Genomic DNA, 12,873 nt, shown 5'->3' on the forward strand with positions numbered 1-12,873 from the left:
TTCACCTCAGACCAGCATGGTTTCAGTGGAGGGCCTGACCAAGCTGGTGGACCCATCTCAGCTGACTGCCGACCTGGATGGCACCCTGGAGTACGATCACGTGGAGTGGACGGAGCTGCGCGTGTCCCTGGAGGAGTTCACTGGTGGCGCGCTGCACCTCCTTTCCCGCCTGGAGGAACTGCAGGAGACGCTGACCCGCCAGGAGATGGCCATCGACTCGGAGGAGGCACGCAGGCTGCTAGAGGAGCACGCCCGGCTCAGGAAGACCATCACCAAGGCTCCAGTGGACGAGCTGGACCACGAGGGCCAGAGGTTGCTGCAGAAGATCCGGGACGGGGGTGACGGACGGCTGTCTGGGGGACCTGACTTCCAGAGCCTGGTGCCCAGAGTGGCAGCCCTGCTTGACAAGCTGCAGGCCACACGACAGCACCTGCTGCAAGCCTGGCACAACCGAAAGCAACAGCTGGACCAGTGCTTTCAGCTACGCCTCTACGAGCAAGACGCAGAGAAGGTGAGGAGAGGTGGCTCCACCTCAGTCAGTCAGTGGATCGGACTGAAGAAAATTTTAGTCCCTTATTTGTGCCTTTATTCTTGCACTGGAGCCACACTGACCCCAAAAAGGTATTTGGACATTTGTACCATACTTAAAAAAGTATTAAGATCATCGTGTTAGGAAACAAAATGTCAAACCAAGCATTTATACTAAACAGACCATTCCAGGGCTGTAATTTTCTTTTTGGCAAAGTATTCTTTCAAAAGGCTTCTGGTTTGTCTCAGATCTTTATCATTTGAGCTGTTTCTTTGCAGACTTCTGCAGGTTTGCATCCAAAATGCCTTCATGCTCTTCTGAGTTCATGATCCTAGCAGTGAACACAAGCTCTCTGACACCACTGTTCCACTTCTGTGCTGTACAGCAGTGCCTTTCAAAATGTGGGTCTTTGTCCTCTGCTGTAGGGACGAGACTCACTGTGAGTCACTTACTGAACAGTTGGACCCTTAATTTAGTGTGATTGGACCTTTGTGCTTTACAGAAGTCTTTGTGGGGTCTGAATGGACCTCTGTGATTTACTGAATCGCTAATGCAGTCTGGTTGTATTTCTGTGCTTTACAGAACCCTTAGTGCAGTCTGGTTGGACCTCGTTGCACGTTACTGAAGACCTTGTGCAGTCTGGTTGGACCTCTAAGCTTTACAGAACCCTTAGTGCAGTCTGCTTGGATTTCTGTGCTTTACAGAACCCTTAGTGCAGTCTGGTTGTATTTCTGTGCTTTACAGAACCCTTAGTGCAGTCTGGTTGTATTTCTGTGCTTTACAGAACCCTTAGTGCAGTCTGGTTGGATTTCTGTGCTTTACAGAACCCTTAGTGCAGTCTGGTTGGACCGCTGTGCTTTACAGAACCCTTAGTGCAGTCTGATTGGACCTCTGTGCTTTACAGAACCCTTAATTCAATCTGGTTGGACCTCTGTGCTTTACAGAACCCTTAGTGCAGTCTGGTTGGACCTCTAAGCTTTACAGAACCCTTAGTATAGTCTGGTTGGACCTCTAAGCTTTACAGAACCCTTAATTCAATCTGGTTGGACCTCTGTGCTTTACAGAACCCTTAGTACAGTCTGGTTGGACATATTTGCTTTACAGAACCCTTAATGCAGCTTGGTTGTACCCTTGTCCTCTACTGAACCCTTACTGCAGTTTGGTTGAGCTTGGTGTGCTTTACAGAAGTCTTAGTTCTGTTTTTGGACCTCTGTGCTTTACTGAATCCTTAGTGGAGTCTGATTGGACCTGTGTGCTTTACTGAATTCTTAATGGAGTCTGGTTGGACCTGTGTGCTTTACTGAATTCTTAATGGAGTCTAGTTGGAATTCTTTCCAGCAGTTTGATGGGGGTCCTAAACATGTTCCATCGTTTTGACCATTTCATGAAGTGACCTAAAGAAAGTCTATCGCCAGTGTTAGCAAACTTTACCAACCATTGGAGCCTCCAGTGCTCCAGTGCAAGACCAAAGAACCAAGCTTCAGACACCACACACGTCTTGGCTGTTGGAGTGAGGTTGAAGCTGTCTGCATTTTATTGGGAAAATATTGCTTTCAGGTAATGTACGCTGCTGTAATGGGAACGGCACGGGCCAGTAATTGGGTGCTTGTGAAATCAGAAGTTAAATAGGAAGTCATAATTGCGTAGGTAACAGTGCTGTTTAGTTAAGGGGTTGGGCGAGTTGGGAATGATGACACAGTGAGGTAATGAAGCGAGGAACGCTGGGGTAGGTACGTCTGCGATTCAGTAATGATGATGTTCCCACTTTGCTCTCCTACCAGGGTGGCTGTGTGAGGGAGCCGGCGCGCCGTTTAAGCCCAAACCGAGTCAGAGTCTCACACTCCACAGCCCTGCTGGCATGGCCCATCTGTGCTTCCATGTCGCCAGAACGCCACTGACAAGCAGCCTGAGAGGGAGAGAGAGAGAGCGAGAGAGAGAGAGAGAGAGAGAGAGAGAGACATCAAAGGAAAGAAAGAGGGAGAGAGAGGAGAGTGTGAAGGGGTCTAACAAAGAAAGGAGAGGGGTAGAAGGACAAGAAATGGACAGAGAAGGTGATGGAGAGGGGGATGGGATGGGATGGGATGATGTACTGTATATGAGGCTGGAGAAAGAGAAAGTGAGAGAGAGAGAGGGAGAGAGAGGGAGAGAGTTGTAAGGTTTATATTCAGACTACATAGAACTAAATTATTTCTTGCCTTGCATCCTCTGTTGAACAAATACGTCCGCTCTCTAGTAAATATTTATGCGGGATCTCGTGTTCTGATTGGTTCCCCTGGTAATCTATGTGCTGTGAGGGTCGTTAATCACTATATGTTCATGACTGCTCATAACAGGAAGCACTTTAGACTCAGCTAACTGTGTGTGCTGTCTCTTTCCCCACCTCTCTCTCCCTCTCTCTCTCTCTCTCTCTCTGTAGATGTTTGAGTGGATAGGACACAATAAAGAACTGTTCCTGCAGACTCACACAGAGATCGGAGTGAGCTACCAACACGCCACTGACCTGCAGACGCAGCATGACCACTTCGCCATGAACTCCATGGTAGGCTCTCTTCGAGTGCATATACTGTATTGATGCTTGCAGATTATAAAAAAAATGGCCTGTTTGTCTATGATCCGTGAGCACCAGGAACTCACGGGGTCTCGTTTGCTTCACCCCTCACACTTGAGCATCTGCAAACTGCTACTGCCATACGACACTGCACGTTATTAGCCCAGTTATCTAGATAGTTGAATCTTCGTTTGGTGGGTTGTAACTGTAGTGTATTCATACAGTGAGTTAGCTAGATCATTGGATGAGTTAGAGTTAGCTAGAACGTTTGATAAATTGCAGTAGGCTAGATCGTTAGGTGAGATTAGATCGTATGATGAATTAGATTAATTAAGCCTAGCGCAAACGAAATTCATGGAAAAGGGAACTTCCGGAGTGAGCTTTTACGCTGCAAATTCGCAAAAACCAATTGAAAAACAGAGGGCGGGGCTACACTCACTTCAGTATATAAACAAGATGGAGAAGCTGCTAATTGTTGCTCCAAATGCCGTTATTCAGTCAGCAACTATGACTTCAATTCCTCCAATCAGAATCGTCCACAAGCGGCTGATTTTGCACCGCCCCCACACAGAAAACAGGCAGGCGGATATCCAGATCAGTTTGATCAGTTAGAGTTAGCCAAATCATTTGATTAGTCAGTTAGATGATCCGATGAGTTAGCTAGATCAGTTTGTGAGTTTGAGTTAGCTAGATCATTTGATGAGTTAGCTACATCAGTGTGAGTTAGAGTTAGCGAGATCATTTAATGAGTTAGCTACATCAGTTTGAGTTAGTTAGCTAGATCATTTGTTGAGTTAGCTACATCAGTTTGAATTAGAGTTAGCTAGATCATTTGTTGAGTTAGCTACATCAGTTTGAGTTAGAGTTAGCTAGATCATTTAATGAGTTAGCTACATCAGTGTGAGTTAGAGTTAGCTAGATCATTTGATGAGTTAGCTACATCCGTTTAAACTAGAGTTAGCTAGATCATTTGATGAGTTAGCTACATCACTGTGAGTTAGAGTTAGCTAGATCATTTGATGAGTTAGCTACATCCGTTTAAACTAGAGTTAGCTAGATCATTTGATGAGTTAGCTACATCACTGTGAGTTAGAGTTAGCTAGATCATTTGATGAGTTAGCTACATCAGTGTGAGTTAGAGTTAGCTAGATCATTTGTTGAGTTAGCTACATCAGTTTGAATTAGAGTTAGCTAGATCATTTGATGAGTTAGCTACATCAGTGTGAGTTAGAGTTAGCGAGATCATTTAATGAGTTAGCTACATCAGTGTGAGTTAGAGTTAGCTAGATCATTTGTTGAGTTAGCTACATCAGTTTGAATTAGAGTTAGCTAGATCATTTGATGAGTTAGCTACATCAGTGTGAGTTAGAGTTAGCTAGATCATTTGTTGAGTTAGCTACATCAGTTTGAATTAGAGTTAGCTAGATCATTTGATGAGTTAGCTACATCACTGTGAGTTAGAGTTAGCTAGATCATTTGATGAGTTAGCTACATCAGTGTGAGTTAGAGTTAGCTAGATCATTTGATGAGTTAGCTACATCGTTTAAACTAGAGTTAGCTAGATCATTTGATGAGTTAGCTACATCACTGTGAGTTAGAGTTAGCTAGATCATTTGATGAGTTAGCTACATCAGTGTGAGTTAGAGTTAGCTAGATCATTTGATGAGTTAGCTACATCGTTTAAACTAGAGTTAGCTAGATCATTTGATGAGTTAGCTACATCACTGTGAGTTAGAGTTAGCTAGATCATTTGATGAGTTAGCTACATCCGTTTGAGCTAGAGTTAGCTAGATCATTTGTTGAGTTAGCTACTATCTTTGAATTACAGTTAGCTAGATAATATGATGAGTTAGAGTTAGCCAAATCATTTGATTAGTCAGTTAGATGATCCGATGAGTTGGATCAGTTTGTGAGTTAGCTAGATCATTTGAGCAGTTTGAGTTAGCGAGATCATTTGATGAGTTAGTAGAGCTAGTAATCATCTATGTACCCAAACAAATATAAGCTAAAAATGATCTTTGCTGGAGTGAGATCTCCAGAAGGGTAATAAGTCATAGAGGACTTTAAGATGACTGTAAGATCATTGTAATAATAACAGTATTATGAGTATGACTTTAACGTTATAGACTTTAAGCACAGCGTGAAAGTAGTAAGTAGTTCATGATGACCCGTGTTTGTGCGTGTGTCCCTCCCTCAGAACGCCTATGTGAACATCACACGGATCGTGTCGGTGGCCACACGGCTGTGCGAGGCGGGACACTACGCTGCAGATCAGATACAGCAGGTGTCGGCACAGCTGGATCAGGACTGGAAGAGCTTCGCCTCAGCCCTGGAGGAGCGCAGCGCTATCCTAGCCATGTCCTCCGTCTTCCACCAGAAAGCTGAGCAGGTGAGAGAAGGCTTTTATTATTATTTACAGATTTTTATTTGATGAGTTTATTAGTGAAAGGGATGAGATAAGTTACTATTTTTAACCTTCTTCTTTTTAAAGGAGTAGTTTAGAGGAAAAAAATGAAATAGCCCTGGACCCCAGATGTAGTGGATTAGCTGAGACATGTTTAATGTCCAGAGATTGCTTTTTCAATTTTGCAGCTTGGAACTAACCAGCGCTGTGTGGCTGCATGCCTAAATAATCACACACTTGACTCAGTCCACTCAGCACCATTAACTAATATTAAATAGACTGGACCATGGAATTCCATTTTCATCGGCTTTAGCCAGAAATCATTTATCTTGCTCATGTTATGAATTGGTAGGGATGTCTAATTCAGTGTGTCTGAAAACACACTCCTGCTTCATGTGGCCATATTAGAGTAACCACAGCAATTTGGTCTTCTTTTTCAGTCCGCTGATCTAATAACCCCCGCCATGGCTAAATGTGCTAACTTGGCTTATTTGGCTCATATGATTTATGTTCCCAATTTGTATGAGCTCCTGAACTGCTGTCTGGTTGTGTTCTCCTTTAGTTCTCTTTAATGAGAACATAGCTGTCAAATGCTGCCCCCTTACACACATTATACACCACCTTTTTTCTCGTACCTTTCATAATCATAAATATTTTAGGTTAAACTCACTTCCTCACTAGGTCAAATTCACTTCCTGAGCTGCATCTTCCCATAGACCCCATAATCTATGTATCTTATGAAGAATTTGGTCCAGTTCCATTTCTATTATTTCTGAAACTGACCGGTGCAAAACTAGAATATTAGAATATTAGCTGATTAGCATTCACCATCTGAAGTGTTTGAGGCAAAAAGTGGACCAACACTCCATTCATAACCCATCCATATATTTTTGTCCCGGTTGAACAGTTCCTGACGGGTGTGGAGGGCTGGACGAAGTCGTGCAGTGAGGGTGGTCTGCCCACGGCCATGCAGGAGCTGGAGCTGGCCATCCACAGCCATCAGAATCTCTATGAGCAGGTGACCACAGCTTACACTGAGGTAAGAGCTCACGGCAGTGAACCGTGTTAACCAGGGGTGGGCAGCGGGGGCCAGAGTCCAGCAGAGTTTGCTTTAGCGGATCTACTAAACCTGTTGAGTTGAATCAGGTGTGCTTAAGCAGGAGAAGTACAAAACTCCAGACTTCCAGGACTGGAATTGCTGACACCTGGTTGTTACAGTGGTTGCGTGTTGTCATAACATCCCTGTCCAGACTCTGCCCTATCCTGGTCCCACTTATACGCCGCCCTGGCACCATTCTGTCATTGTTTCCACCTGTGCTTTGTTAACTCTCTGCATCTAGTGCTGTGCCTTTTTATGTAGTTCTCCTGTTTTTGGTGTTATCTAGTACAGGGGTGAACAACGGGGGCCTAGCTCTGCTCTAATAGACCTTCTAAACCTTAAAATTGACAAGTGAGTGAAGTCAGATGTGCCTGAGCAGGACAAACACAGAACCATGCAGGAACCTGGACCCCCAGGACTGAAATTGTCCACCATTGTTTTGCTACACTTTTCAATATCTGCCTGTTTTTAGGGATGTGTACAGGTACTTGGGCACTTTGTTAACCGTTCAGGATGCTAAAATCATGGCTCGGGTGGTTGTTATAGAGAAAATATACAGGCCAATAATTTTATGTTGAAATAAGGCTGTAAATTTTGATGGTTTTGCTCATATTTGTATATACTTATCTATATTAGAGTACATAGAGTCCTATTCCAAAACATAGCGTTAGCGTTAGTCTTGGCCTTGGGAAGTTTTACCACAAGTTTACCACATGAATAGTCTTCCAACAACCAATAAATAGCCATGATATCTTAATAAATAGCCCTTTCTCTCTTGTAAACCACGGGGTGGGCAGTTCCAGTCCTGCTTAAGCATACCTGATTCAACTCACCTGATAAGTTCCAGGTTTAGTAGTCTGTTAGAGCAGGGAAATCAGCAAACTGTGCTGCACTCCGGCCCCCATGGTCTGTAGAGATGGAAAATTCAGGTCCTGAATTTAAAAAATCGGCCCCAGCCTGCCTGCTAAAGCGGACTCTCCTCTGAACTTCACCTTATGAACACAAACCTGGTATCGATTGACCAAAAAGTACAACTCAGGAACTGTGTGCGTTTGTGTGCGTCGTACTGCAGGTCAGTCAGAAGGGGAAGACGTTGCTGGACGTGCTGCAGAGGCCGCAGCCAGCCGACTCTGGGTCAGTGACGGCCGGGGCGGACTACAGCCAGGCGGTGCGCGGGGTGCTGGACGTGGTACACGAGGTGGTGCATCAGTACCGCAGGCTGGAGGGCCTTCTGCAGCACCGCAAGCTCCGCCTCCACCAAAGACTGCAGCTGTGTGTGTTCCAGCAGGATGTGCAGCAGGTGTGCATACACACACACACACACTTACGCATACGGACAGAAGCATACTTATGTGTACAGTACATGCTTATATGTATGTACACCTACACACACATACAGTACTGTGCAGCTTGGGACAGTTTCTCTCACAGCTGACTTTTACTAACATCAAGCTGGAGAAGTGCTGAACCCATAATTGGGAGATCCTAGGTTCGATCCCTGGTGATGCCACGGCCATCCATGGCCTCATTCTCTTAAGGGTGGGTACGATAACCCTCCCTCACCTGTCATTACCTAGCGAGATGCTAGCCAATGAAATTACAGTTAAATTTCTCCTCCAGGCGTGTTCAGTAGTCCAATGTTGTTACTTTAACAGCAGTTTAAAAAGATAAATTGGCCTCTTGTGTCTCTTGAGGAAGCATATGATAGCCTTAACCCTTCCAGCGCTGGTAGCATTTTGTGATAGGAAGAAACTGCTGGGGTAAAAAATGCTAATATGTGGATTTAAAAGCATATTTACCACCCTGTTACTTTGCACCAGAATTAAACATGCTTCTTTTTTATGGTTTTTATAGTGAATCTATGGTGAATTGGCTGAAATACGTCAATGCAATGGCTCACTGGAGCCACGTGGCATTGCATAATATAGCACATCATAGCATAGCGTCACACAGCATAGCAAATTTCACACTCAGTTATTTCAGGGATGTCGTCTTTGGAGGTGGTAACACCACTCCTTGGCTTGGAGCTACGTTATCTGCACCAATAGTAACGTTGAACCTGAGTTAAACCTGAGGGGGAGCTGTGGAGGCAGAATGCTGATGTTATTTTGGCATTTTGAAAAGAAGTAAAAATACTTTGTCATTCATTAGTAGTGAAATTCAACCAAATTCATGCAAATTGTACTTTGGGCAGACCTTTATCTTTCTGAAGGATTTATGTTTATTAAGGTATTTAAGCTAACATTATGATAATTCTGCAAGCAGAAATGTTTGTGGATAAATGATTAATTAATTTATTTATTTTTAAATTATTTATTTTTTTTAATTTGACCTAATTTTCGACCCAATTTAGAGGACCAGTTACCCAATTCCCTATCATGTGACCTCCCCCTAGCAATCATCACTAGCAATGCCCCCAGAACTAGCGGGGGGAAAACTGTGCCGCTGCCACAGCATCACTCAGAGGCAAACGTGGCTCCCCAGCTCCCAAACAGCAGTCAGCAGATGCCTGTGCTGACGAACATCACACTGGAAGTGACGTGGGGAGGAAGTGCCATCAGACCACCCCAGGGAGAGCGAGGCCATTTGTGCTCTCTCTGACTCCGGCTGCCGATGGCAGAACAGCATCATGATCCTGGATTTCAGAATAATTCACTTACATTTTGCACATTACTGTACATACACACATGCACATCTGCGGTGTTGAAGTCTTAAAGTGTCCGGCTGGATGTAAATCAACTCTGTAGGTCCCACATTGTGGCCTTTGTGCCATGTATACACACAAATAACACACACCGGAAACAGTACAGTTGCAGTGCAGTCTATTACATCAGCCACCAGAGTGGACTGCTCAGCTGCTGTGCAGCAAATTTGCTTCTTCATGCATGTATGTGTAAATGGGCGCAGGTGCATGCATGCATGCATGTGCAACTTTGAGAGTATGTAGGAGAGTAGGAGAAAGGGTGTGTGAGTCACAGTGTGGAGTGAAATTGCTTGCCATCCTCTCCGGGGCTTTGTGTATTATGCTTGGGCTCCACTGAATACACTCTAGACAATACGCTGAGCTTCCTGTGAGCTGAGGCCTATTATTACACACTCAACGCTTCTCTTTCAGACACTCTGCATGGGTCTCAGCGAGGCGGACGGCAGCCTGAGCGTTCTACAGCTGCCGTGCGGGGCCCAAGTCAACGCTAACAATGCTAATGTTTACTGTACAGTACAACATAAGGGAAAGGAGCAGAGAGACAGTTTAGATGTTGTATGCAGTTGGAATTAAGAGTAGAGGGGTCCTAATGTCGCCATGACTGTAGCGGCCTGTTTAGCAGTAAGTGCAGCGCGCACCATCAGGCCCGTGCATTCAACATTTTTAAGAATGTCGAAATCGTATCAAGAGCCCTTCCAGCTTCAAGTACCATCCTTTAAGATCCACGGAAGACAAGCATCCAGGCTTTTTTCTGTCCTGGCACCAAAGTGGTGGAACGAACTGCCCCTGGGTGTCCGAACGGCAGAGTCGCTCGCTGTCTCCAAATGCAGACTGAAGACCCACCTCTTCCAAGAGTACTTGGGCAAAGAACCATATACCAACTATGAAGCATGGTGGTGGTGGTGTGATGGGATTGGAACCAAGACGCCTTGCTTCTGTTAGGGGGAACTCGCGATGGCTAGCTTCCACTGAGGGAACTCTGGACATTATGCTTCCACTGAGGGAACTTTGGACACCAACTTCCACTGAGGGAACTCTGGAGGCCTAGCTACCACTGAGGGAACTCTTCTCTGGTTGGGTTAACATTACCTTTTAGCCATGTATCCGGTCCCCTGGCTGCCAACGCAGTTCCTTTGGCTTCTGTGAGTCAAGACTGTTATGTAATATTTTTGTTTTTTGGCCAGTTTTTTACATCTCTGTTTTGGTAATGGCAGAAATGGTAGTGAAATGGAGTTTGATGCTTCTGAATCCGTACAGGTTTGAAAATGGACAAGGCAGACAAATCAGATTGGAGTGTTACAGATTTCTTTAGATCTCAAGTGTAATTCTGCAGTCTAGTCAAGTGAATTCTGAACCAGTTGCGTATGTATGTGTGTGTTTACAGGTGCTGGACTGGATCCAGAACCATGGAGAAGCTTTTCTCAGTAAACACACCGGGGTGGGCAAGTCTGTACATCGGGCACGAGCGCTACAGAAACGCCACGATGACTTCCAGGAGGTGGCTCAGGTAACCTTACACTTATTTTCAAAGTAAGAACCATATACCAACTATGAAGCATGGTGGTGGTGATGCGATGGGATTGGAACCAAGACGCCTTGCTTCTGTTAGGGGGAACTTGCGATGGCTGGCTTCCACTGAGGGAACTCTGGACGCCAACTTCCACTGAGGGAACTCTGGACATTATGCTTCCACTGAGGGAACTCTGGAGGCCTAGCTTCCACTGAGGGAACTCTGGAGGCCTAGCATCCTCTTAGGGAACTCTGGAGGACTAGCTTCCACTTAGGGAACTCTGGAGGCCTAGCTTCCACTGAGGGAACTCTGGAGGCCTAGCATCCACTGAGGGAACTCTGGAGGCCTAGCTTCCACTGAGGGAACTCTGGAGGCCTAGCTTCCACTTAGGGAACTCTGGACATTATGCTGCCACTGAGGGAACTCTGGACATTATGCTGCCACTGAGGGAACTCTGGACACTATGCTTCCACTGAGGGAACTCTGGAGGCCTAGCTTCCACTGAGGGAACTCTGGACATTATGCTGCCACTGAGGAAACTCTGGACATTATGCTTCCACTGAGGGAACTCTGGAGGCCTAGCTTCCACTTAGGGAACTCTGGAGGCCTAGCTTCCACTTAGGGAACTCTGGAGGCCTAGCTTCCTCTGAGGGAACTATGGAGGCCTAGCTTCCATTGAGGGGACACTGGACCTTATGCTTCCACTGAGGGAACTCTGGCCGCTATGCTGCCACTGAGGGAACTCTGAACATTTTACTTCCATTGAGGGGACTGTGGACACCTTGCTTCTATTTAGGGAACTCTGGACCCCTTGCGTCCACTTAGGAAACTCTGGATTTCTTGCTGCCACTGAAGGAACTCTGAAGCTTCCGTTTAGGGAAATTCTGCTCTTCATCAGAGAAATCTTGAACATATAACAAGACATTGATCCAAAACACACAAGCAGGTCCACCTCACCCCACCCCTGCCCTAAACCCTCTGGAAATCATGTAGCCGGATCCAAAGCTTCAACGTATGCCGCTAAATCAGCTGAATCAGTTCTGCAAGGATGAGCGGTCCGAAATTCCCGAAACTCCCCAGAAGGGTATAACCAGCTGTTTTCTCACAGGGGGATAAATCTATTCAAATATATACATATTTATGAATTCTGCCTCATTTTAATGCATTATTATGTTTTGTCTACAATTTATCATCATTCAGTCTCTCTCTCTCTCTCTCTCTCTCCCTTCCTTTCTCTCTCATTCCAGAACACATACACTAATGCTGATAAGCTGTTGGAGGCAGCGGAGCAGTTGGCTCAGACTGGAGAGTGTGACCCTGAAGAAATCTACGCTGCCGCTCATCATCTGGAGGTCAGGGTTCAGGAATTTGTTCGTCGAGTGGAGCAGAGGAAACTGCTGCTGGATCTCTCCGTCTCCTTCCACACACACACCAAAGAGGTAAACCCCACACACGCACATGCACAGTGGAAAGCGGGTGAGCTGAGGCTTGATTGGAATAATTGGTGGGTGCTTCATTAAACTAGAGATATGATCAGAGCAGCGCACAGTTCGCTGATTGAAATAGGAGTGCACTAGCTGGAAAAGTTCCTCCTTTCAATAATGAGCACAAATTAGTAATGGCCTTTAAATTTTTGCAGAGATTTTGATGCCTAGTTGCTGTGTGACATGTTGGTGCAGTGCATGCAGGGTGTTGTAGTGAGAGAACCCACATACGTATATATGGACAAAAGTATTGGGACAGCGTTTCGTTCACCGCTTCTCCTGAAATTGAGGTTATTAAAAAAGAGTTGATTCTGCTTTTGTTGGAAGAAGGATTTCTACTAGATGTTGAAGGAGCGTTGCTGTGAGGGTTTGATTGCATTCAGGGACAAAAGAGCGCTAGTGAGGTTAGGATGTGGGATGATCACCACCCCACCCCACCTCATCATCATCCCTAACTCCACAACTCATCCCAAAAGTACTGAATGGAGCACCAAGCATCATTCCAGAGAATACAGTTCCTCCACTGCTCCACAGCTCAATGCTGGGGGGCTTTATACCCCTTGAACCCACACCTGGCATTAGTCAGCATGATACC

The 12,873-nt window shown here is 45.4% G+C and overlaps 1 protein-coding gene across 1 annotated transcript in view; it reads left to right on the forward strand.

Annotated features, from left to right (window-relative positions):
* Window positions 1-12,873, forward strand: part of kalrnb (kalirin RhoGEF kinase b) — a 117,315-nt gene that overhangs the window by 22,532 nt on the left and 81,910 nt on the right. The window contains exons 5-11 of the mRNA XM_072683541.1: window positions 11-511; window positions 2,946-3,068; window positions 5,275-5,466; window positions 6,389-6,520; window positions 7,653-7,880; window positions 10,669-10,791; window positions 12,042-12,233. Of these exons, the coding sequence (XP_072539642.1) occupies window positions 11-511; window positions 2,946-3,068; window positions 5,275-5,466; window positions 6,389-6,520; window positions 7,653-7,880; window positions 10,669-10,791; window positions 12,042-12,233 (1,491 nt within the window). The remainder of the gene's footprint in view (window positions 1-10; window positions 512-2,945; window positions 3,069-5,274; window positions 5,467-6,388; window positions 6,521-7,652; window positions 7,881-10,668; window positions 10,792-12,041; window positions 12,234-12,873) is intronic.

This window comes from Salminus brasiliensis, chromosome 7 (assembly GCF_030463535.1).
Source record: "Salminus brasiliensis chromosome 7, fSalBra1.hap2, whole genome shotgun sequence".
NCBI classification, from domain to species: Eukaryota; Metazoa; Chordata; class Actinopteri; order Characiformes; family Bryconidae; genus Salminus; species Salminus brasiliensis.